Source organism: Scheffersomyces stipitis, chromosome 3 (genome assembly GCF_000209165.1).
Source record: "Scheffersomyces stipitis CBS 6054 chromosome 3, complete sequence".
Taxonomy (NCBI): domain Eukaryota; kingdom Fungi; phylum Ascomycota; class Pichiomycetes; order Serinales; family Debaryomycetaceae; genus Scheffersomyces; species Scheffersomyces stipitis.
Genome location: NC_009043.1, coordinates 275,945 through 301,501, shown reverse-complemented (window position 1 = coordinate 301,501; position 25,557 = coordinate 275,945). Strand labels below are relative to the sequence as shown.

Here is a 25,557-nt window from a genome sequence, read left to right as displayed (position 1 = left end):
AATGGATAAATAACTCCCATACTATCTTCATCTAATGGAAAATCCTCAATGAGTCAAGCGATTGCCACAAGTCACGTGAACCAAAAGTTGAAGTCTGGAGTCACTGCTATCTGACACCTGATAAAAATACGAAGACGAAATGCAGGAACTTAAATTGGGGAATTTGCAACTAGGCAACGTATGCAGGGGAAGATTTATCAGTAACAATTGACGAAGTGTTTTATCGTCTTATCGTATGGTGTTTGATTACTATCAAGCCTCCGAAAGAAGTCAACAACTTTCTCCGAATCTCAGTAACCAAGAAAAAAGCGATTTCTCTGCTTTTTCCTAAATTTATATACAGTTTACTTTCTATAGTTCTTCTATACTTGTCCACACTTTTCTTTACCAAATCTTTTCACATTAAAAGCTATATATACAGCAAACCACAGTCTGCACTGAATAAATCTGGGCTATATACTACTTGAAATGAAATTTCAGAGCAATGGTTTCCCCCAAGTTGCTTTCTGCAACAGAGGCAAGGTCCTCCTCATCAGTGCTTCCTGAAGGAACCAGTTTCCTCTGGATTTCAATCTCAGTGTTGTTATTAATACTAAAATTATCTTCGTGAGCTTCGTAATCATCTCCTCCTTCGTCCTCGCTTTCGTCAGTGTAGTCTTCTTCATCTTCTTCCTTTTCTGTGTCGGTGTACTCATCGTCCTCTTCAACATTAGGCGATTGGATACCAGATGGTGTACCCATATGTAATCTGTAGTTCTCGTTGTGCTGTTGTTTGGACAAAATCAAGTTCCTGGCATATTCTAACTCTGAATAAATCGTTTCAATCGCTGTCATTACACCATTTTCTCGTTTGATCTTTTCTGCGACCTTCTTGGACCTCTCAATAAGCTTCAAGTCAGAAATTACTTTGGTAATGGCCTTACTCAAAGATCTGGCATTCAAGTTCTTCAACCCGACTCCAACTCCAATTTCCTCCACTCTGGAAGCGTAGAAAAATTGGTCGCCAAAGAATGGCTTTATTATGGTAGGTAAGCCACATCTTAGGGTAGCCCCTGTTGTACCAGAACCACCATGATGCACTGCAGCATCAATTCTAGGAAATAACCAATCGTGTGGGATAGAACCAGAATCATAGATTTCAGGAGGGAGTTCAACTGGCTCAGACTGGTTCTTGGAAAGTCTGTCAGACCAACCCTTGTTCAAAATACATCTTACGTCCGCATCCAAGACTGCCTCGACAATAGCTCTTGTCAAGCTGTTTGCATCCTTGACAACAATGGAGCCAAATCCAATATACACGATTTTCTTTCCATCTTCATTGGCAAGCTCCATGAACTCGATCAATTCTTCAGGTGGGTTGTAATCAGCAGCAGCACCTTCATCCAAAAACCAGTACCCAGTGACCTTGACCCAATCGGGAAAATCAACTGCTGGTGGGAAAATGGTTGGAGACACATTGTACATAAATGGAATTTTGGTCGACTGCAATCTGAATAGATTTGTACTTGGTAAACCCAATTCTTTCACTCTCCATTTGTTAATCTGTCCTGAGATACCTCTCCAAAATACCGTTTCAAACATAACGTGTGTCAAGTAGTTGTAGGATCCACCTTTCTTTTGATCAGGAACAATAAAAGCATGTGGGTAAGCTCTAGTTCTAGTCCATGGCATCGTAAAAGCCCTCAAGTAAGGGATACCCAATGCTTCAGCAATATGGACACCTGCCATAGCAGCAGGACTTTCAATTAGGATATCAGCACCTTGACATGCTTGCCAACTTGATGTCAATAATTCATTGATCCAACCTCTGAATTTAGAAGAAGCTTCCTTCAAAAACCCAACAGACATCGATCCATGAGTAACCATCAAAGACATAAGCTCAGCAGGATTACCAGAGACTAGTTTGAACTTCATGCCGTGCTTCACTATCCAGTCTTCAAATTCGGCATGGGTAGCAATTGTAACATTATGACCCTCTTTCATCAAACCTTTGCCTAAAGCAATGAAAGGTTGAACATCACCTCTTGAACCAATAGTCAATAACGTGAAGTTATAAGAAGTCGAAGGTTTGATCTCTGTCTTAAATAAAGGCGAATCTTCCAAAATAATAGGAACGTCCAAACCAGCAGCAGCGTTAAATTTATCTTCAAACATCTTGATTCTTGCATTTTCAATTCTGGTTCTGGCTCTCTTGAGGTCCTGTTCACTGAAGGAAAACTCCGTCGGATGATCCTCAACACCTGTCATTAACCTGGTCTTTGTCAACTCCATCTCATAGTTTGAACCCCATTGATGTGGGCTCGGCGCCCAAGTTTCTCCACCATGAAGTTTTTCCAATTGGGACAATATCATGAATTCACAGTCATCTCTTGATTTTTGAGAACTGAATTCCAAGAACAACTCATGCTGGCCATTAACGACGATAACTAAACCAGAGTACGTCAATTTCAACCCTTTTTCTCGGTAACAGTTGACAACTTCAGACAATGGTAAAATCATCTTTGTTTGCACGCCAGGCAATAAACTTCTGAAGCAGATATCTGTATCTCCAAGGTAGACCTTTCCATATACTGGAATTGACCGCTGCAAATGTGCATAATAAGTAGCCACTAATTTCTTTTCCTTATTCAAACTGAAGTGTTCCTGGTAGTGACGCTCAGTGAGTTCTCTAACTTCTTGGTTTTGGACAAAGAAATCATCGTCAATTCCATCCTGTTCAGCAAAATGAGCTGGGAATGCTGACCATTTACTACCAACTTTGGAAAAGGCCTTGATACTTTTACCAATTGCCATTAGCTTATTTTGTCTGTTTGACACATCATTGTATTCGGATGGGTCTCTCAAATTCAATGGAGTTGGGAACGGAATAGATCTCTTAGGTTCAAGTTGTTTCAGGTCACTCACAGATTTATCTTCATCTTCATCATCAATGAAATCTTTAACTTCATTCTTTTTAAACTCAGACTCCGCTTCGTTGGGATCCTTTTGGGAAGTCTCAAAAGACATCTGCATACTCTTGAGACCAGATATAGTGAGTGGCCTGGGGAAGTTGAGCTGCTGGTTACTTACATAAAGATCTGGGCTTGAAATGAAATCCAAATCATTTAATGACCTTTCACTATTGGCCAGATCTTCCAGTGACCTTCTTGAGATAGTCAATAATTTGGCAGGATTGGAAAGAGTTCTACCAAGCTTCTTTATACGATTGGTTGACAGCGTTGGAGAAAGTATTTGAGGAGGACTTTCAATTCCAAATCTACGAGATCCAGCAGAGTCGTCAAGTGGGGAGAGCAAGTGCAAGTTGTTTGAAATCACTCGGTTAACAATATTGTTAGAGTGGTCTGAAGTGGACAAGGTAGAAATACTTCTGGATAATTTCTTTGGTGTGTCTGTATTGTGGCGATGATGATGGGACTTCTTATACATCTTCTTTGCTTTTTCAAAAAACTTATCAGATGAATCCAGTGCTTCAGACTGCTCGTTCAAACGATTCTTGTGGTCCAAAATGACCGCATTGAGACTTTCATAGAACAGATGGCCGTCTCTAAAGAACATAAAGAAGATATGGTCAAGACTTGACTGGCCATCTGAATTCAACGAAGCTGAAGATGATGACCTCTTCTTGCTCATATCAAATGCACCCAACTTCTTCCTGAGTTCAGACTTGGTAGCAGTCTTGTTTTCAGGATCTTCCTTCTTAAACGAGAAACTCATACTGACTGGGATTTCATCTTCAGGGACATTTGAATCTTTGGAGTCTTCTTCAAAGAGTTTACTCTTTTCATAGTCCACGATATCTTCAATGGGAATCTTGAGCAAGACTTCGTTTCCAGCATTGGAGTTGTTCAACTGAAAAATCAACTTGGTAATGTTGTTGCACCATTGTCTGGCTGAAAACAAACTGTCACAAAAAAATTTGTAGTTTTTCTTCTTGGTGATGAGTTTGATCCAGACACCGGTGGAAGCATTCTCAAAGTTGTCTTCGGACACTGCAATGGACTCTTGAGCCAAGATGTTACTGATCTCAATCTCTTCATCCGTGCTATTATCTCCTGATCCACGACGCGAGATAGGCGAATGCGTGGCGGTGCCAGATCCCACTCTAGGTGTTCTGGGCGGCGACGAACCTCTGACAATTTCTGTCCTGTCCTTATCTGCGATTTCTGCCCGAATACATGTCTTCAAGTCAATGACTACCTTTGGGAAATACAAGTCTGTGGAAGAGCTGTAGATGCTCAATGTTTCCAGACGGAGTACGGCCCAGTATCTATGGGTCAATACAGTAGTGAACATCGAATCTCCATACTTGCCTGTCTTCAAACCTAAGGTACCAGACTGGACAACGATGTTGGAGTCGTCGTAGTTGGACTCTGATTCCAGAGTCACAGAGTACCTTTTGGGTAAAAAAGCAAAGAATAAGATGGAATCTCGAGTCAAATATAAGTGTCCCTGAAGCAAGACATCTCTGATCAACCAGGCACTGTAGTTACCGTAGAAGTAGTCGTCGTCACTGATGTCGAAGACTCGTTGAAGTTTGTCTGCTATACTGAGTCGTAATCTGTCCGTTCTGGACTTTTCGTTAGCTTCCGTTTGCTGCCCTTCTTTGGGTCGCATGAGAAGTCCTTCTTTGATCAACTGTGGATTCAAGTTATCAAGTATAGACTGCTGGAAAGTCGTTTTGGGCTGGGAGTCCAAGGTACTGTTAGAACTGAGAATATTCTCATCGCCATGGGTTCTGTGATAGTCTCCAGACAAAAAGCTGCCTGAATCTGGGGTATTTACGGCGCTGGTCCTGACCAGCTGTGTTACAGTAGCTGTCTCTACTACAGTATCTAGCCTGGTTTCTTCAATCAGAGAATGATCTTCTGCCAGAGAACGATCTTCGGCTGTTCTGAAAGTGGCTAGTGTGCCCGCATCAGAGTGTTCTGTTTCCGACTGCGAGATATACATGGTATTGGCATGGTGATCTTCCTCAGAAGAGGAAGCCTCCTGTGGCAAGTGCCTATAATCTACATCAGCGGGTTTATCACCAGAGTTTATAGTTGACGGAACGGAAGTAGAAGTAGAGTTTGTAGTCCCCGCCGTACTAATAGAAGCAATGGAAGCAATAGAAGCCGCAGTAGCTGTAGCAGCAGGCTTATTAGTGTCAGTGCTAGTTTCCGTATTTGTGATAGTCGAAGCAGTAGGAGTAGGAGCACTGGCAGTGGCAGTGGCAATAGTGGAGATGTCATCCTCTACTATACCCTCTGGAGCTATTGCCTCTACTAAGTCCGAAGCCGGTTCTGTGACATCAGGCTGTTTCGACAACTTGGACTGCTTGTATGAAAGAGCTGTGCCGGAGCTAGTGCCGGAGCTAGCCTCTATATGTTGCTGGGCCAATAGGGCATGATGGCGGTGCTCTTGCGCTTCCTCATCTTCCGACAGTCGCGCATTGTCTTCGGAGTTGGACTCGTCTTCGCTGTCGAATACTCCGTAGCCCAGGGCCATCTTCTTAACGGATACCGGAAGACGGCTGCTTAATTGTGCGCGTAACTGTGCGCGTAAATGTGATCGGACATGGGATCGTATCTCCGGATCATCGTAGCCCTTGACAAGCTTTGTAAGGCTTTCAAGTCCAGCATACATGTAAGACCCTGCCACCAAGTTCAACAAGTAGGCTGGAGATCGTTGTACACCTGTTGCGACATCGGCTTCGTCCTCCTCTTCACCTTCAGATTCATGCTCGAGATGCGATTTGTCACTCTTATGGCTAATTGGCTTGCCGGAAGTGGGTGGCTTCTCGTGGCTCTTATTGATCAGCTTACTGTAGTCATCGGCACGCTGTACACCTTCAACTCCCTTAATTGTTGTAGAACTGGAAGTAGTGGAAGCGGGCCTACTAGAATCGGCATGGTCATTTGTAGCAGTATTTGAAGCAGACTCCGCAGTAGAAATAGATCCAGTATTTGAAGGAGAATCAGACTTTCCGGGTTCTGATTCAGTATTTACAGTAGTAGGTTTCTTGCTCTCGTTATTATCATTGTGCGCTTCTTCGATATCATCGACTGAATCATCACTCTCAGAGACAGGGTTCAGATACAATGACGAAAGCGAGCCCTGAAATGGCGGAATAAGGGCGTGGGCAAACTTCTCATATAGCGACGAAATTGCCTCCTGTTGTGTCATGGTGGAAGAGGATTTGGAAGCTTTAGTGATGGCTTCTGATGGACTGATAATGGGCAAATGTTGAAGGTGGCGGAATACACTGCGATGGGAACGATGTTTGGGTCTTTCTGGACTTGGGGGCAGAAGTTCGTCCTTATAGACCTGGCCAGTTTCTTCTTGGTTTTTGTCTTGAGTTTGTTCTTGAATTTCTATCTGGCTTTTGGCAGGAGTTTCTTCCTGCGTTTCCTGAGATTCAGCTTCAAACCTGTTCTTCTCAAGACCTATGTCTTCTAATTTGTCTTTCGCCGGTTCTTCCTGTTTGGCAGCTACTTCTGTCTTGTTGGGATTCTTTCTTTGGCGGTGGAGTTTTATTTGCTTTATGGAATTGACCATCTTGTTTTCTATCGTCTTTTCTTCGGCCGATTCCATCGGTATTTGTACTACAAAATATGCACAGGCAGGAGATTGAACGCAAGTTGCGGTGGTCGGAAATCAGGTGCTCTTGGGTAGGGAAGTTAGCCTCGCTTCTATTCTTGGAATCTCTCTTTCAGTAATCAATGCAGTTTTCTATCCGGGCGGATGGTCAACATGTAACGGGCCAGTTAACTTTACGCAGAGTAAGTGTCACGGATTATTTTGTAGCAAAGCTGCATGTAAAAACGATAAAGTAGTCTATATGGAATTTTGAGGTACGGTTAGCGCGAACCAGGCATCTGAGCGCTACTGTAGCTAACTTTATCTGGCCGCAACACAACCCTAAATAACGGTTCTGTAAACATGTGCTATTGTTGATCTACCCATTCTACTTCGCCACTAACATTATAAACTTTAACCTATAAGCTACAATCGACCGACTGTATCTCTGTTTCTGCGCTGAGCCTGGCACTGAGCCTGGAACCTGGTATAGAGTGATACTCGCATGCATAATGCAACCTTTCCCCTTCCACCGAGACTTTCAACGCACGTTATGGAGCAAAATCGGAATTATCTCGGTGACAGAGGAAAAAATCCTCGCTAATTGTACGAACCTTCTCTACGCACGCTCAGTAATATAACGGCTGCAACGCCAGGCACCAAAACCACGCCAATCAAAAGATCATACCACCTGGACGGGACTCACTAAAAAGTTTGTTTTTTAGTATTGCAGACAAGATTCATTCTCTCTGTGCTGTAGTCTTTGCAAGAATCTCTACTGCTACACTGTTGCTACATCTTCTACGTCTGTTCCGTCTGCTACATCTGCCTCCAGCGCCGTTCACGGGCTACATTTTTTCTCGCTATTTTCTCGTTGATACAACCTGCAATTCGCGCACCACAGCGTTGCTGGAGTCCCCAACGTTTCACCAGTTCCACCACAGCTCAATTTCACTGCCACATGATTGATTCACCCATCCCGTCTAGATTGAAATGACGTTGGCTCCAACACACCCCCGAAATCTCGTTCCAGACGGTTCCAAATGAGAAATTTCACATGCTCTTTCTTCTACACTCTTATCGAACTGGCCTAGGGAAGACCTCATCTCACAGTTAGTTACCTCTGGTAGAACCACTACAGTGAAGCCATCTTGCATGTGATATTTTCGCCGTAACCACACCATGCATTGTCGTCTTTATTATGTAAATCGACCTTTATTGTGTTGTAGAGCTTGTTTCTGGTAGGAAGAGTAACGTCTAGAATCGGCGCTATCGTAACTGGCAAAGACACTCGGACCCTTTTCAGCCGTCGCCCCATTTTCTTCCGCCTCGTCCCACTTATGATCTTCTTGCCTGCTTCCTACCTTGTCTAGAGCTTGCTTTGGGTCATTACTATATACAAGTTGTAATCTACCAAAAGCCTATGTATCTATGTATCTGGTGGTGATGTTGTAGCGCAAAGCATGCTGCCCTCTATTCATGTCGCAATGAAGAAGCGACACTTTGCAATTGATGGTTGCAACGCGACATTCGCTTATCAGCAGTTGCGCCTCTTTTTTTTTGCAGCTAAAGCCCCTCTTCGTCTCTCGTTGTACTTCGTAATTCCATTTCCATAATCAGTAGTCTACTCGACACTATGACTCTGCAAGAGCTTGTTGAACTCGCTGGAAGGATTCAGAATCAAGCTGTCAAACTTACCGTCCTCTACTATCTCTCCCTCTTGGTTCAACACTACTATGCGCTCACTGTTCTTAATAGTGGATAACCTATGGGCAATGGAAATAATCGTCACTCCTTCTTCCTTGTTCAAGTGAGAGAGGTTCCTCATGACGATTTCTTCACTGATGGAGTCCAAAGCGGAAGTAGCCTCATCAAGTATCAAGATCTTTGGACGACGAATCAACGTTCTAGCCAACGAAATCCGCTGCCTCTGACCTCCACTCAATTGTGTACTGGTAGAGGCACCAATCTTAGTCTCGATGCCCTGGGGTAAGTTGTTCACAAATGCATAGGAATTGCTTAGTCTCAATGCCTGTTCTATCTCCTCAAAGGTGGCATCTTCTTTCCCAAACAAAATATTCTCCTTGATTGTTCCGCTGAACAACAATGGTTCTTGCTGTACGTAGCCAATTTTCGTTCTGTAGAAGTTCAAATTCAAGTCTTGGATGTTGTGGCCATTGACAAGAACCTGACCACTCTGTGGGTCATAGAATCTTAGCAATAGCTGTGATATCGTAGATTTTCCACTACCTGAAGGTCCTACGATGCACACATTTTGACCTTGTTTGATGGACATGTTCATGTCCCGGAAAATAGTAGAATCCTTTCTGGAGGGATATATGAAGTTGATATTTTGGAAGTTGATGTCTCCATAGAGATTGTCGACTTTCTTTCCTAAATGGATCGGGATGTTAGACTTATAGTCTATCAACTCAAAGATTCTATCGGCTGCCCCAATCCCCTTCATGAGTTCGGTGTAAAAGTTTCCCAATCCAAAGACAGAACTACCAGTATAAACAGCATACATCATGAAACTGGACAAGTCACCTATAGTTAACTCACCCATCCCTATTAATTTGGCTCCGACAACCAACAAACCAATCATGGTGATGTTTCCCAAAAACCCATTGAACCCATAGTAAATTCCGGCGAGTTTTCCTTCACGGATAGAGTTGTTGAAGATCTCTTTGATTTCCACGTTGTAGTCGTGGACCATCATCTTTTGTTGCGAAAATGCCTGAATAGTCTTTACTCCATTCAACTTCTCCTCAGTGACTTTACTCATAGCCCCAATATTCTCCTGGATTAAACGCGACAATGCCTTAATCTTTCTTCCGTAGAACCAAGACATTACAATTAATGGAGGAAAAATCATACTCATGCAAAGAGTTAATTTCCACGAAACGAAGCACATCATGGAAAGTCCTACAAGACCACTTATCAAAGATCTGGCACCGTCGCTGATGTTGCCACTGAGAGTTTTGGCAATAATCTGTGTGTCGCTGGAGATTCTCGAAATCAAGTCCCCGGTTTTCATTCCCGTTTTCGTGGGTCCAATATCGAAGAAATAGGAGTCTTGGGCAAGAATCTTCAGGAACAAGCGCGACCTCAACCGGGCCACAAGTTTTTCGCCTACAGATCGCAAAAGATACGAACGACCAAAGTTAGCTACGGCTCCAACAGTAAACAAGACTCCTAAGCCAATGTAGAACTGGTATGGTTCCAAGCCTAAAATTAAGTCTGGGACATTAGGGGAAACTCCTAACACTTGCACTTCTTCTATAGACACGTTTTCGGATGTGGGAACTTCGGCTGTGTCAATGATCTTTCCAATGAAAAGAGGCAACGACATTGAAACACCAGAAGTGATGAGCAAACACGCCAATGCAAAGGCCAAGAGCCTGTACTCGGGGCGAGCAAGTTTGAGTAGCTTGATTATATCTTTACCCAAAGACAGACTCTTTCCCGGAGAGGGAGATGTCGTGGAAAATGTCTGAGAGCTGTCTGCTGGTTCTAGGAAATTGGAAATAACATTGCTTTCTTCATTTATGCTCGAATTTTCACTGGTGTCTTCAGTTTCACGACTTGCTCGTTGAGGTTGTAGAAGTTCAGATTGTGATTTCACAGACTTTTGGAATTCCGGCTCGTTCTGCGTTACTTTTTGAGCCGTCCTGTTTGAGTATAGTCTCCGACTATTGAAATATGTCGAATTTAGGGGTGTATGAGAAAATTTGGCGGGTGCCAGTATGCTATGGTTAGATCCGATTCGGCCAAGGGAAACTAAAAAAGGACGGAATGAAGATATTCCTATTCCAGAACGAGTTCCTCCCTGAAGCACGTGCAAAAACACCAGCTTCTGTATTCCAATCATGGATATGGTCTTGTAGCACCAAAATAGCAGTGTTGTGAGCCAATTGGTGTATCTAGAGTTATCTCCTTAACTATGGAGAATGTTGTCTCACATCAAAATTCGGTGAAAGGTGAGACAAATTTCCATGTCGCACTTCTTTAATTTGGAACGGTAATAATGAAAAATCACAATCGACATTGCGACATTTTTGCAATTCCGATTTTCTACTCTTTCTACATCTATGTTCCCATTATATTAATCTTTTCTATAAATATCGTGCATTATCGCATATTATCATTTATTCGTTATTTAGCTCATTACCATCCGTTCATTTTACACTATAATGGTAAATCCGATCTCGCTAGTCGCTCTTGCCAAATGCGAAAAATCAGCATCCTCAAAACTGGTGCCCCTTAACAGAAGTCTGAAGTCTCGCCTAATGCCCCGGAAAATGACAGGGTCCAAAAACAGTAAGCGGCCGTTATAGTCGAGATTCAAATAGCGGAGATTCGGTAACTTTGAGGATAGACGTACTGGTTCTACAGATACGATTTTATTGTGGCTCAACAGTAACACTTCTAGGCTATGTGGAAGACTAGCAATCATTGCAACCGAAACATATCGCAACACATTGTTATCTAGCACTAGTATCTTAAGCCTGGCTGGAAACTTGAAAGAATAACCTAAAACATCTCTGCAATCATCATAATCAGAGTGAATTATGTCGTTGGATAGATCTAGTGTATGCAAATTGATAAAACGTCGGAATAGCTGACTCCATTGGGAAACGTAAAGATTTCCGATATCGGTCGACTTTATAGTGAACCGTTTGATCTTTCCCAAGAGGTCCTTGTTGCTAGACAAACTGATCAATATCTTGATGATGATAGTGGATAATGATGTTGGATTCTCTATCAATACAAGATTTCCGTCAGTGTAAAAGTCAAGTTGCAAGATTTTCGTCTCGAAGTACTTGAGCATCTGCACATTTTCCTCTCGAGACAAGAGACTGAAGAACTTGTACAAATTTCCTATGAAATTCATGTAATCATTGGCCTGTCTGGTGAATTTCACCTCTACATAGTTTGGTCTTATCTCCTGGAACAACAAGTTCTCGTAGTTATGTACCAAAAAGCGCTCTTCAAACGAATCTATAGTGAGCATAGTGTCGTATTCAATAGTCTCGTTCGATTTGTCGTTGATAATCATCAACTTCCCATTGAAAAGACGCTGGTACAAGAGTCGTATGACAAGATCATCAAGCCGACCTCGGTGTTCTTTATCCGATTTCAACTTCTTGATCATCTGACTGGTCTCGCTCGGCGTCAAGTACTTGAACACTTTCACCATCACCTCATGGGGTAGATTTAGTATAGAAACCATTATGTTAAGTATGGCATTCAAAAGAGTAATGGTTATTAGTTCTGATTTTGATGATTTTGAATCATCGCGATAAGCTTGTATTATGTGGAGGATGTCACGTGCTTATGTTGTCTACCATAACCATCTACTCTACAACGACGACATGATTAACGCCAATTCAACAAGGTCCAAATCATTTTATTGTTCTCCAATTGTTTTATTGTCTGTTATGCCATCATTGGCTCGCTGTTGTTGTCTCTGTATTCGCCATAATAGGAACCGTAGTCTGCCATGATGTCATCGCCCCAGTCTTCCATCTCCATATCCTGCTCATCAAGCGGTAGTTCTTCAACCTTCAGATCTGTAAGATCATTGCGATATCCTTCGTTTTCCAGCATAGCTGAGTCTCGGTCTATATTAAGCGTGTCCCAATAGTCGTAGCGTGTATCTTTTAGTATCTCAGCTTCATCTACAAAGTGAGATTCATCTTGTTTCTGAGACCGGTACCATTTCCTCTTTTCGATTTGTGCCATTTCTGCATGGCACATTTGGTCGAGAATATTAAACAAGTCGTTAGCCGTGATTTTCTGTTCTTCCACAAGCTTGAGAATTTTATCGTAATTACGCATGGGCCCTATTCGGAGGTTGTTTCTTTTGTTGAATTCTCGGAGAAAGCGGTTGAAAAGACGGACGGCCCATCTTTCAAACCTATAGATCACGAGGAATCTGTAGTCGTACCAGGGGATCACCTGGAGGTTGCGAAGCATCTCTTCGTTGAAATGGTCAACTAGTTTCTCTGCTAAATAGCTACTGAAATCACTGGTGATTCCTGACGAAGTATTACTTCTCGGTTTTGAAATCTTCTTTTTATACACGGAATACGTTTCCACGTTGGGATTGATGACAAAATCTTCTCTAATGCTATTTTCCTGCTCTGGACTCAGTCTATCTCCACCTAGAGAAAGTCCGTCAAAAAGGTTATCTAGTCTGATCCTTTTTCCACTGGAGTAGGAGTAGATATCGTCAGACTCAGATGCCCGCTTCTTCGATATTTCCGGCGTCATATGCATTCCATGTTCTTTATATGAATGTTCGAAAGGATTGAAAGTATGTTGGGGTTCTGTTGACCTTTTATGGATATGCCATTCTGATGTCATTCTTCTGTGGAAATATCTAGAAATATTTGTGTATGTGTTGAGTGTGCAGGATATTCTAGTCACGTGAAAATCTCGATTTTTATCAAATCATCTTTAGCTTTGCAGCTCAATTTTAAGATGGAAATTTAAGAACGTACTCAGTTAGTTAACATATTTCTTCAAACAAAGTATTTGTATAAAAGTGACTCCAGTACATCATAGTGCCATAGTCTCAATTTCTCTCATATGCTATGCTTGTATTATTGTATAAATCTATACTCTGAAGTCCCTAAAGACTGCTGCTTTCGTTGGAAATCTCATCATTGGATTTATCATTGAGTTTGCCATTATTGCTCTTGAAAATTCCATCGACGGACCCATTTCTCGAGCCCATTCTCTCAGAATTTTTCAGTTCCGCTTTATCTGCTCTTCCATTAGAATTCACTTGGTGCGTTGCCAACAACTCGCACATCTGGTCGTAGTAGCCCTTGAGTTCTCTCAAGTCCTTGACACTCAAGTTGTCAAAGTCGACATGGTGGAATCTGGTCAATTGTACTGTTAGGTCTGTGTCACCTTCATTGTTTGTAGATAAGGGTGTTCGCTGTTGCTGAGCGTAACTGGTTCCGATATTATTAAACCATTTATCCATCACTTGCAAACTGGTAGTTCTGCTTCTGGTGATGTCGCTTCTCCTCTGTAGTGTTGCTGTGCTTTCTGTCTCTCCACCTTCCAAAGAATGTAAGGAACTATTGGAGATGTTCTTGTTGATCGACGACTGCAACTGCGAAGGATTTTGTGTAGTGTTCAATTTAGTCATGAACTCAGAGACTCCGTTAGTAAGCTTCGCAGTGATAGAATTCCTCTTGTTGCTCGTGGAATGCGCATTCAAAAACCCATTATTACCCATAGCGTTTTCGAGAGAGGACGATCTCGTTCTTGAATGGTTCGGAGACAATTTTGTGAACAATGTACTTGATCTCTTTTGGTTCGAAGATGCTAGCGATACCTCATCAGATTCTTGATCTTGATGAGTAATCTGATGGTGTTCATCAGTGGGGTATCTCAATTGCTGAACCAGCGCAGATCCTACTGATCCTATTCTTCCCAATATGTTTTTCATCATGGAAAATCCAGTGACATCTGTGTCGTCTCCTTCTGTGGCTGCTGACAACGTGGGGAACTTTTCTTTTGCTAAGATGTTTGACTTCTGCAAGGTGTTCATGATGGAGCTGTTGGACCTTGACCTGGTTTCATTGATCCTGTTGCTGATAGTATTCACAAGAGATGAAGATCTTGATCTGTTCTGCTTGTCTTGTTCTTCCTGAGCCTTGGCCTCTTCAGCTAATTTCCCATCTGGGAATTGGAATTGAGCCAATATTTCCTCATCTACCAACTTGAATATAGATGCTAGCAATAACTTGTTGTTGTATTTGTTCGAATTATCGTTAAGCTGTTCTTGATGAAGGTCGTGTTCTTCTTCAATTTCGTTGTTGTTTAATAACTCCGAAATGGTGATATTCGATAAGAAAACAATAATTGCTTCAAAATTAGTCAAGTAGTAATGTAACTCTCCGCTGTTCATATACGTTTGTGCCAAGTGGTGGATCAAGTCTCGGTCGTTGTCAAAGAATTTGTACTCCTCTGAACTTACATGCTCTTGTTCTTGTGACTGGTTCAGAGACTCGTTCAAATTCAACATCTCGTAAAGATTACAGATTCTATACTTATTAGAAGTGTAGTTCTTTTCTACTGTGGGATAGTATGACGAATTGAGATTTACAGGATATACTTCGACTTTGTAGGGGTCAAAGAGATTGGCAAAGTTCTTGATGTAGACAAAGTTTAGGAACAAATCCTTTGTCTGGAGCTTGTAGATGATGAGATATATGAAAGATGGAAGCAAAAGATCGTTGTTGATGTCGCTATTTTTGAAGTCGTTATTGAGAAAGAGCTTGATTAAGTTCTTATGCATCTGGACGATGTTTTGGAGCTTTGAATATGGTGTGACATTGATTGTGTTCAAGTCTGTCAAGTTCTGTTGTATCGGTGCCAAATCTTCTGGAGTCAAATTCTCGATGAAGGAAATGATTTTATCCTGGTCACTGACAGAGGTGTCTATGAAGCTTTTGAATGAAAGATCTAGTCCTTTTAATGCGACGATCTTGTCAGCTAAAAACTCTTGGTAGATGATGTCCTTATTGTCGAAACGAAGTAGTTTGTCATACAATGAAATATCTTCACCTACATTGATGGAAGAAAGTAAGTTGATATGGGATGCTTCGATGGACTCAAAAACCATGAGGAACTTGTAGTAGTTGAAGATTCTGAGCTGGTAAAGCGCGTCAGGGTCTGAGCGTTTGAGCAACTTGATGGACGATGTGCTGTAGTTGGCAATGGCTAGCAAGTAATCAAATACCTTGGGGTTATTGTTGAAGTACGTAGAGGCTGCTATCAACTGTTTTTTGGTGGAGTTGGACTGAGTGTAGATGTTAATGACAAGGGCATTTAGGTCGCGGTAGAAGCTGTTGAACAACTTGGAGAGCTCGTTGATGGTGAGTGGGGACTGGTAGCGTGGCTCCTTCAAGCATTTGAGAAAGAGCTGGTTAAGCGTGGCGATCTGGGGATGTAGCGTGAGACTGGAATGCACCTCCTCCTGGAGCACCAGTACGAGTTCATACGGTGGCATGGTATATGGAATATGTAGTGCTATATTGTGATATGACAGTAAAATAGATTAGTGTAGTATGGATAGTGCTATATGATGTCTATCGTGTAACAGTAAATGATAATATGATATGAGTAAGTAGTGGAAACTAAAAAGAATATATTCTCTATTTTATGGATCAAGGGCGTGGCTCAGACGTTTGGTGAGAATCAAAATGAGAACTGATTCTAAACGAGGTAAAGGGAGAAAAGTACACGACGAATGAAGATGTGGATGAAGCTGAAGCTGAGTGTCTGTCAGACGATACATATACTGCCACGGTAGACTGCTGGCAGGAGAAAAGCGAGAAGAGAAAATGTAGCAAATTTGTAGAGAACACAGCAAGCCTCCTGATAAAGACTAAACCTGCGCTTCCGCAAAATCGCGAATCGCAATCAGAGGGGCGTGCATGGGTGTCTTTAAGAGGGCTAGAAATAATAGCAGCTCCAGCCAAACAGAGAGACTGGGGTGGTTACGGAAAGATATAGCGAGAGCTGTTAGAATGATAAAGACGGAAGACCTCGTGAGGTTGGTGGTGATTTGGTGTTTCTAAGCTGAGTTCTGTGGTCGTTCAGTATCGTTTAGTGAGACAATCAAGCTCTGGCTATTGTGTCTCGCAGGAGTAGATTTTTATTAGTGAGAGTCACAGCAGCACAATAGCGAGAAACAGAATTCACGTTCGCAGAATAAACTCACTAATTATCAATTCTACACCTCTTGTACTACGCCTCTTGTAGTTTCTACTCTGTTTATGTGCTATTCTGCTTCCTTGTCACATCCGTCGCTTCCTAATGCTGTCATTTGCTTTCCATATTTCTTCATTCACATCCAATTATACAAGGCTTTGCTACCCTCGTATAGTCGCACACAATCTCGCTAAATTCTCGCCTCGCTACAATGGTATCTGCCGGTATGAATCACTCACTGATCCCGTAGGTATGCGGCCCCAATTGTGTCTGTTCAGATGCAAATGAGTGCCTGGCCCTTCCAGAAGCTCCGTAAAATGACATTGTAGAGAATGTCTCAATTAAGCTGTAGGTATCATCAGCGACCTGAAAACTGCCCGTAATTTTTCTCATTGAGAACTCACTTTGCTTCTGTTTTCACGATTTTTACAATTCTCACTCTTTTCAGTGTCTCCACGATTTTCACGATTTTGTACTGGCTATCTTCGGGCATGTTCAAATTTATCTTCATTGTTTCACATGTTTCATTTCTCCAATCTCTCGGATCTTCCCCACTAAACCCACATTTCTATAATCCACTTCAATTGTGTCAGGCTGAAACCTATACTTCCAGTTTGGTCCCACTCCTACGTGAGGCTCCATTTGACGTTAGAGAAAAAAAAGCGAGTTTCCTTTTTGCATCTTCACCGGTAACAGTGTACTACTCCAGCTCCTCGCAGGGTGTTGCTGCCTAACTGGAACACATGGATGTTCTCCTTCAAATGTTTCAAATGCAAAAAAAGAATGATTCCGCCCAGGATCGAACTGGGGACGTTCTGCGTGTTAAGCAGATGCCATAACCAACTAGACCACGCAACCATTTCTTGAAATTGTGCTTTTAGAAGTGAACCATAAAATTTAAAAATCACGTGACATTGAAAAAGACCCAAAATAGTTGTAATTCAGGCGATTTCCTAAAGAAAAGCATCTTTTATGAATATCAGCATGGTCTAAGATTTATTAGGTATAATTTTGCAAGATTTGGGCTTGTTAACTTCAGTCAAAAAGATTTTACAGCAGTTGTTAATATTTTCCAATTCTCGCCTCATTTCTCAGAAATTCTTCAATATATTCTCTAAAATTAATAATATTGAAAGAAATTTGCCGATGTTAAACGATACCAGCTTCAATGTTAATGGTGTTAGTTATCGTCTTCTTCATTGCAAATCATAATTACCAATACTAAATTTGCAATTGCTACCTTTCTTCACATAGATTCGGCCCTACTTCTTCTTGCACCTGCACACAGAAAACTTACCCTGCTCTCTTTTTTTCATATTTACTCGATGTCTGAAAAAATTTTTAATTATATTCTATACTACTTCTTCTTTAATCTATCTTGCAACAATGAGTTAAATTGTATGTAATTCGGAATTCACTTGAACGAAATGAGTCCTATTGTTGTGATGAAAACCTTACTCAGCTCACTCAGAGTCTTCGGGCGGTGCTGATAACAACCCTTTTCCAACATTCATCAAACCTCTGATCTCAATAGGATTCAATTTCTTTCATATTGATCGACACTTTTTTTGTATCAATTGTACTAACAATAATGATTAGCAATACAACTAGTTATTCATGTAGAATTCGTCTTTTTACCTCCGGAAACTGGACTCTTTGGTCTCAAGTCTTCAATTTCGTTAGTCTGTGGAACCAAGTATTGAGCATTAGCTCCAGTATTGGATCCATTAGCATACGTATTATATTGTACGACAGAAGCCGCATTCAATTCTCTACTGTAGTTCATGGGATCGAAGTTGTTGAGAATGACGTCGGGACCCATAATTACCCACCCTTTTCTTATTTTTATAGGACAGTCATAGCCCGTTTTAGACGGAATGATGTGTAGTCTTCTGTTGGAGTTCGAGAAGTTTTCTGCTACTCGGTACATCGCCTCGGGTACAGAGCTTTTCTTTTTGTTACCAGCACTCTCGATTTGTAGATCTGTATCGACGTTGCAGTGGATGAGATGATTATCGGTAGACCTTCTAACTGTACCGGTAATACACATCCAACAGTGCCATTGTTGTTTCTCCAACAATGAAACAGAGTCTCCAGAGTTATCAGGATAATACGGAGAGTCCTTGTCTACAGGCAAGAAGATCAACTCTTCAGATCTTCTGAACTTCTTGTTGAAATTGTCGTTGTTCAAGAGACTAGTAAGTTCGATAATCTTCTGAGTAGTAGCCCAAATGAACAAGAATCCTGGCTTAGCACAAAGTTTACTGATAGGAATGGAATTTAATAGCGGTAATATGAACTGGTTTTCTACAAGTGCCCCGATCATGATAACGTCAAATTTCAATCCATAGTTGTCGATCCAACTGTTAATAGTAGGAATAATTTTGTCTGTAGCTACACGTACTCCATAGGGGGTAGTAGCATGTTTCTCTACCTGGGCTCGTTTCAACTGATGTAACTTGCTTAGTTTCGGATAACCCTCAGTGGGATTGGCGATGTTTCTGATCTGAGAAATCGCATTCTGTTTGGTATGGATGTAATGATTGCAATAGTCGATTTCACTCGAAGCCAGAATCTTTTTCGGATTCAAGTTCTGATTATGATTTTGATTTTGATTTTCTCTCGAACTTCTGGAGCTTTCAAGGCTTCCAGCTATCGCTGTTTCTCGAGTTGAAGCCGATTCCTTTCTTGAGCCAAATTTATTGTACGTGTATCTATTGGCATGATTCGCATTGGAAGTAGATGGTCTAGACTTTGAGACTGCTCGGGACATGATTGAATATGAAATTAATCAGCTACGAATTCTTATATTATGGACAACCTTGAAAAACTTGTAAAGATTTGAAAAGACAAAATAGTAGGTATAGAGAGAATTATAGATATTATATATAGCTTTCTGAGACATCAAGGTTGCGAAATACAAAAGCTGTTTCAGTTTTCCTCCAATGTACAGGAATTGCAACCACAAAATGGCTGCAACACTTCGGTTGTTTCATATTTTCATATTTTATTGCCTGTTTCCGAACTTCACACCAATACGGAGTATCCAAGTTTCAGAAAGTGCCTCCGACATCCTAAATAAACCAAGAAACCAAATTACAGCACAGCCGAAATAACAAACTAAAAAATTGTCCCTGATGAACCCTTTTGTTCCTAAAAGCGGAAAAGACAACTCCTTCCAAAGTGCCCAGTTCACTCTTGAAAGAGCTGTCAGGAACATTGGCAAGTATAAAGAAACAGTATGTGAACACTTAATGCTTGATATCAAAAGGTTTATTGTACTAACACATCTAGATGGCTTCTGAGGCGTCTCCCCCTACGAAGAAATCTGCGTCTCTTCAACTCACTTCCGATTTGTGGAATGTTTACGATCAGTTGCAAGTTTTCAAGAATACTGATACACTATGTTTTGCGTTACGAGAAGGATTCTATTATGCTTTAGCAGATATAGAGCTAGTAGACGACTGCCATGATTTGTTTGATGTCCGAAAACAAATTTTTGATTGGATGTTTGATTCTGTCCTGCAATGCCACTCTCAGAGTGTTGTACTAGAGAAAGATGTCCGTTGGCAGTTAGCTAATACTTTGGAACACTACTTGAAACACTTCACCAAATACAGATATATGCATAAAACCCTAGTCGACTACATGAAAGAGTTGATTCATACAACTTTAGACCTCTATAGCAAGTATATTCTGGTGCTAGAAATTTGGTTTCAACAACAGGTCCCTGATAAACGAAGGCTTAAATTTTTCATACTTGATATCATCAGCAACCTTTACTTCATTGAAAGAGATAGGGAGCAATTAGAGAATATTATGCTTATTATCACTCTCTCCAAAAAATGCAAAGTGTTCTATGACTGGATGGTGCAAAATTCGTTGTTAGACTATAGTTTTATGAGCAACTTGTTGGTGCGCTATAATGAAAACCTACAAGCTATGGAATCATTTACTAACCCCAGCATCACAGGCCCTCCCACAATAGATAATTTTGGATATGTCGAATTGTTGCTGGATTTTTCTGATGTTCTATTAAAGGTGGATAAGAACTGGGGATTACAGCTCTTTGGCTCTTTTGAGTTGCACGTCATGAATAATGTCTTAAGCACTACTAGTGTATTCAACACCCAACTAATACTTCATACACTCAATATGCTTTCATACAAGAAAGCTTTCTTTTACCTTTCTACTCTTTTCACAAATAATCTTCTTATTCAAGTCCTAAAAGAGGTTACTTTAGAAGATTTGGATCTATTGTTCACTTTGTTGGACAACATCCTTGAAGAAAACACGCCGCTCGTCAAAGCAATATTCCTTCTGGAATCAAGTGAGCAAACTGAGTCAATTGATGGACCTTTAAACTTATACCAGCTTAGGATTGAAGGTATGAGAATTATTCAAGACAGTCACTTGTCTTATGGGGAAATAACCTCCAGACATTACAAAATCCATGCCAAATACAACAGTCCCAACTTGGGTCTTCATTTCAACGAAAAGAGCTACTTCAGCAGGTTAGTATTGTACCTTTTGATGTCATATTTTACTAACCCCCCAGAATTAAACGAAAAATTGAATAGTGTTATTGCAAAGCTTATTCCAACCAATTTATTACGTTGTCAAATCTACTTGGAAGTCATAAGCGACAGTTTCCAACATTATCGGTTTTACAAAAATATGCTAAGTAAGATCGAGAAGCAACGTCAGAGTCAAAATGGAGATGGAAATAACTATTGGAGGTGTTTATCAAGGAATGCCGGATTAAAAGAAAAATTGGACCCAAATCGTGAATTCAGGTACAGCAATAGTACCCTTAACACTAAAACGCTTATCGACAATATGGAATTATTTACTCTATTGATAGCAGAAACATTTGTTAGCTGCAAAATCTATAATATCAACTACAATCAAAGAGAAAAGGAATATTTATCAGGACATTAGATCTAGATATGCTATGTAATGAATTTTATCAAGTTACCCGTCTACAATAGTCGATAAGCACTTTCTTATGCAAAACGCCGTAGAAATGACCATTTTTAAGGAGAACAATGACTCTGTTGCCGATCTTGTCGAAAATCAAGTGAGCAAAGCTCAACTCGCTGTCGTAATTTATGAATATAGGCGAGTAGTCAACATATTGAGTTAAGTTTGTGAAAGATTCTAGTACTTCAGATACCAAATAATCGACCCCATTATCGATTGAACCATAACTGAAATAATCCATTTGATTGCCACCACCTTGGATGTTTTGAACCACAGCAGAATTATGTCGTTCATGCATGTTGATAGTATCGTTATTTCTGTGGTCGTAGCCATCTGAGACTAATAGCTTGCAATAGATTTCATCAACCACTTCGTATTCCAGACAGAATCCTTTAAGCTTATCTAGACAAAGTTCCAAATCTGAAAAGAAAAGCAATCCAACACACACTTGGTTCTTGATTAGTGGAAGACAACCATCCAACAAACCCTGGTCGACCAATAAGATGAATTTAGACTGCAACAAGGAAGCAGGCACGTACGGAGACTCACTGACGTCTAAATATAATCTGTTGGCATGATCATGATCATGATCAGACAAGTCACGACTGATTTCTATTGTAGGAATCTCATCGATTCGAGAAATGCTACTAACTCTCAGAACATCTTCATCTACCTTATCAGTTGCATGAATGATATCTCCAGCTGTTAAAAATGGATCGATGGCTTCTGTTTCTGATGACATGAATGGATAATCGTTCATAATCAACATAGTCTCATATAAAGAATTCTTTTCTAACAATCCACCAGCCCAATTTGCAACAGCAATTGAGATAGAAATAGGCAAAACATAAGTGTAGGAACTGGTTAGTTCGAATAAGATTATGACCAATGTAATGTTCATTCTTGTTACACCTGCCATGAAAGCACCAGCACTAATCATCGAATAAATTCCCATATCTACGCAATGGTCTGATTTGGACGAACAAATGAAACGCATAACCGAGGTAGTAGTTGAAACCGAAGATACGTCAACGATGTTAAGGTTGTATTTGAGATTAAATAATTGAATCAACATGGCACAGATACGACCGTATAATGCTCCTGCCACCATTGAAGGAACGTAAATACCACAAGGTACTTTCAAACCAAATGTGACAAAGGTCAATATGACTTTCACGACAAACGCAAATATCAATGATCCAATTTCTTTGATGTATTGCTCAGGAGTTGCTGGGCACAATGAACCATCTATTTCCTTTAAGCCACAAGGAGTAGCAAGATCTAAGACCAATTCTGAAGCAGCCTGTTTTGTATATGGATTCCAAAACGTTATTAAACCAGTTAGTAGAGCGATACAGAAGACTTCAAAAACGGGATGGTCCTTGATGAGCTTTTTGGTACGGAACTTTTTGGGCCACCACTGAACGAATTTCACGAAACTGGCCCCGAATAGACCTCCTGCTATTCCCAATCCTACGAAAAAGAGAAGCTCAATTGCGCTCCAATCTGAATTGTATTTCAACTCGAACAAAACTGTATTACCAGTTCCGTATGGATTCAAGAATTTCAAGAAAAGCGTTGAAATGATAGCACAGAAGAAGATTTGAAACAAGTGATGTGATGGTAAATAATGATTTATTTCTTCGAGAATAAAGAGAACTCCTCCTAACGGGGAGCCAAAGGCAAGGGCAACGCCAGCTGAAGCACTTGCAGACAATATTTGCTTTTTCAATAAATTATTGCTCTCGATGAACGGGAAGAATCTTGATGCGATGTTACCTACAGCAGTTGCCAAATGTACATACGGGCCCTCTTTGCCAAGAGCCATGCCTGAGGCAATAGCAAGTACAAGAGTTATTGTTTTAGCAAACAATGTATATGTTCCAAGAAAACGACGAATAACAAAACCAGACAAGATAGTCTTGACTTCTGGTACCCCCGATCCACAAGCAGAGTACATGACACGAGGAGAAATCTGGGCAGCAGCCTTTTCGTTATCGTCATCTGAAGAAGAAGATTCATGATGTTCTTCATTTGTTCCAGTCTTATCGTTACCTGTTGACAAATGAGTTACGTCTTCTTGCTTTGGCGGCGACACCACTACTCCGCCAGTTAGTTTAGTTGATAAAGTGATGATACAAGCCAACTGAGCCAAGACTACTGTTAAAACAACATAAATAAGGAAATCGAACCTGAAAAGATTGTAGAGAGGCTCTTTCGAGAATATAGCGGACCACGAGATCCAATCAGGACAAACCTCCAAATTGTTACGGGTGTTCAAGAGGTAGCCCAGCTTGAATACATTCATGTACATCATAGACAGAGGGTACGATTCGGAAGATGTTGGCCCAGCAACCGAATTGGCACAACATGAGACCTGACTCGCAAACCAATTCGTCCTACAGTAGCCGTGTTTGAAGCCAATAAGAAGAATCTCAAACTTGTCGATGGCGAAAGCAATCAACGAGAATACGAAGCCTATAATTACAATAAGCACCCATTTACCGAGCACCAAGTATGACTTGTAGTAGAAAGGAATAGGTGTTCTTCTTTTACCACTTGTACTTTCACTGGTTTCGTAGTCATCTTGGATCCAGGTGTTTTTTTCCAACTCGTAATTGAATCTATTTGTCAGGATAAAGGCTTTGGCCCAGTCTATGGTTGTGAAGTCGTTATAGTAGTTACGTAAGGTGTATAAGGTTTTCGCGGCTGCAATACTCAAGAGCCTGGAAGCTACAGTGGCGTTGGTACGCGAAGTGTATAAAGAAGAAGCCAGATCGTGAACATGCAAATTGGATGATATACCCTCGTTTATGCCTCCAGGAGTGAAGAGCACCGAATTTTCTGGAATTATAGGTGATCTGATATCGAATTTTCCTGCTGATCTTATATGAGGCAAATTTGAATGGGACAGCTTTGGTTCTAGAGCATGAACTAGAGGCGAGTTTGGCAAGGTTCTGACGGGTCCTCTGTTTGTCGGAGGCAAGGCAGTAGTTGTAGAATGTTGGTGTCTATTTTGAGCGAAAACAGAAGATGATGACTCAGCCCTTCTGATGGCATCTCGTTCTGGACGACCAAGATCTGGCATTGGTATGATGCAATGTGATTTTGAGTATGGTATGCTATATATTAAGAACAGGTGACACTTGTATCGATTTGTAGTAGTGGGTTGTAGATTGGTTATTGACAAGTCCGGAGACGAAAATGAAGATGCGAACAATAACAAATCAAAACAACACTGCGGAAGAGATGATGCAGTCTATGGGTGAATATGGAGAAACGAGAAGATGCTGGTATGAAGATGCTGATATAAGAAGAGGATAAAGAACGAGTTCCATAAAAATCAAACAAATGACAAGAAAAAATAACAAAGGTGGTGAAACATCAGCAGCAGTTGGTGATTTGATTTGCGACTGAGATGTGGAAGCGGATTTGCCAGAATCGCTGGAGATTGAGGATTGGCAATTCCCGGATACTTTGTGCCACTGACAAATATACTTGAATATACAACTACAGCACGTATAGCATATATAGGAGGTATGTGATCTCTATCTGATTTATTTATGGATCTGTCTTAGTCAGACGCACCCTAATACTCAGATTCAATTTTAGTTACGCGTAGTCTCGCTGAACCGGAGCGTTGATTGCGAGCGTAGACTGAAAGAAACGAGGCAGAGTAGAGTACAAGGAAGGAGTGAAGATACAAGGAAAGAGTAAAGCTGAAGTAGAACGAGAGAAAGCTTCAACAGTAATAGAGTGGCTCTTGTGCGAGATCCAGAGTATACTCCCATGTTGCGAGAAAGAAGGATAGCGATAGAGTAACAATGAACTGGATAATTGTTTAAAGCCACCCTATTAGTCCGTTGGTATCTATTTTAATCCAGAATTAGGGATACACGATCAGATATCCATCTCAATTTGTACCCCAGTCTTATCTGCTAGTCAAAATAATCGGTATGCCCCATCTCATCTATGACGTAACACCCAGTCGAGACATATACCATGCAGGAGAGAATGTTCTGTGGTGGGGCAGTAGTGAAAAAGATGGTGGAGAACTGGACGGAAAGACGTGGAGAAAACCAGAAAAACGTGCAATTGAGATCAAATTGACGAGATAAAATTGGCGAGAATAGAGTAGTCGATATGGGGGCTATATTGTGATACAATTAGGTAAGAAGAGCAAGCTTTTCAGGCTTTACAAGCTTCCCCATACAAAACGAGATTCACATACCTTACAATTTCTGAAGGAATACGACAAAATGTACGACAAATGTACGA

At 41.0% G+C, this 25,557-nt stretch overlaps 7 protein-coding genes across 7 annotated transcripts; 1 reads left to right on the top strand and 6 right to left on the bottom strand. All coding sequences in view use genetic code 12, as the record gives it.

Moving 5' to 3' along the window:
- Nucleotides 1–579: 579 nt before the first annotated feature.
- ATG26 (Sterol 3-beta-glucosyltransferase (Autophagy-related protein 26) (UDP-glycosyltransferase 51)) lies at nt 580–4,668 on the bottom strand (the record flags this gene model as incomplete). The annotated part of the gene is made up of 4 exons (XM_001383301.1): nt 580–2,796; nt 2,905–3,241; nt 3,425–3,652; nt 3,704–4,668. Coding segments are annotated over 4 exons (3,747 nt in total), but the record flags the coding sequence as incomplete, so codon positions are not given.
- A 3,261-nt stretch (nt 4,669–7,929) lies between these two features.
- Nucleotides 7,930–10,296, bottom strand: MDL1 (ATP-binding cassette transporter family member). The gene has a single exon (XM_001383300.1). It carries the CDS (start codon nt 9,908–9,910, stop codon nt 8,183–8,185), a length of 1,728 nt encoding a protein of 575 aa, XP_001383337.2. The 5' UTR covers nt 9,911–10,296; the 3' UTR covers nt 7,930–8,182.
- Nucleotides 10,297–10,741: 445 nt separating this feature from the next.
- On the bottom strand, nt 10,742–11,791 carry PICST_30528 (predicted protein; the record flags this gene model as incomplete). Its single annotated transcript, XM_001383299.1, has 1 exon — nt 10,742–11,791. The coding sequence occupies one exon, from the start codon at nt 11,789–11,791 to the stop codon at nt 10,742–10,744; it is 1,050 nt and encodes a 349-aa protein (XP_001383336.2).
- A 206-nt stretch (nt 11,792–11,997) lies between these two features.
- PICST_30527 (predicted protein) lies at nt 11,998–12,840 on the bottom strand (the record flags this gene model as incomplete). Its single annotated transcript, XM_001383298.1, has 1 exon — nt 11,998–12,840. The coding sequence occupies one exon, from the start codon at nt 12,838–12,840 to the stop codon at nt 11,998–12,000; it is 843 nt and encodes a 280-aa protein (XP_001383335.2).
- Nucleotides 12,841–17,911: 5,071 nt separating this feature from the next.
- On the bottom strand, nt 17,912–19,069 carry PICST_35413 (predicted protein; the record flags this gene model as incomplete). The annotated part of the gene is made up of 1 exon (XM_001383297.1): nt 17,912–19,069. The coding sequence occupies one exon, from the start codon at nt 19,067–19,069 to the stop codon at nt 17,912–17,914; it is 1,158 nt and encodes a 385-aa protein (XP_001383334.2).
- Nucleotides 19,070–19,433: 364 nt separating this feature from the next.
- Nucleotides 19,434–20,876, top strand: PICST_30524 (predicted protein; the record flags this gene model as incomplete). The annotated part of the gene is made up of 3 exons (XM_001383649.1): nt 19,434–19,535; nt 19,591–20,810; nt 20,855–20,876. 3 exons carry the CDS (start codon nt 19,434–19,436, stop codon nt 20,874–20,876), a joined length of 1,344 nt encoding a protein of 447 aa, XP_001383686.2.
- A 389-nt stretch (nt 20,877–21,265) lies between these two features.
- On the bottom strand, nt 21,266–23,980 carry CLC3 (voltage-gated protein/chloride channel; the record flags this gene model as incomplete). Its single annotated transcript, XM_001383296.1, has 3 exons — nt 21,266–21,904; nt 21,953–23,323; nt 23,381–23,980. Coding segments are annotated over 3 exons (2,610 nt in total), but the record flags the coding sequence as incomplete, so codon positions are not given.
- Nucleotides 23,981–25,557: the final 1,577 nt, after the last annotated feature.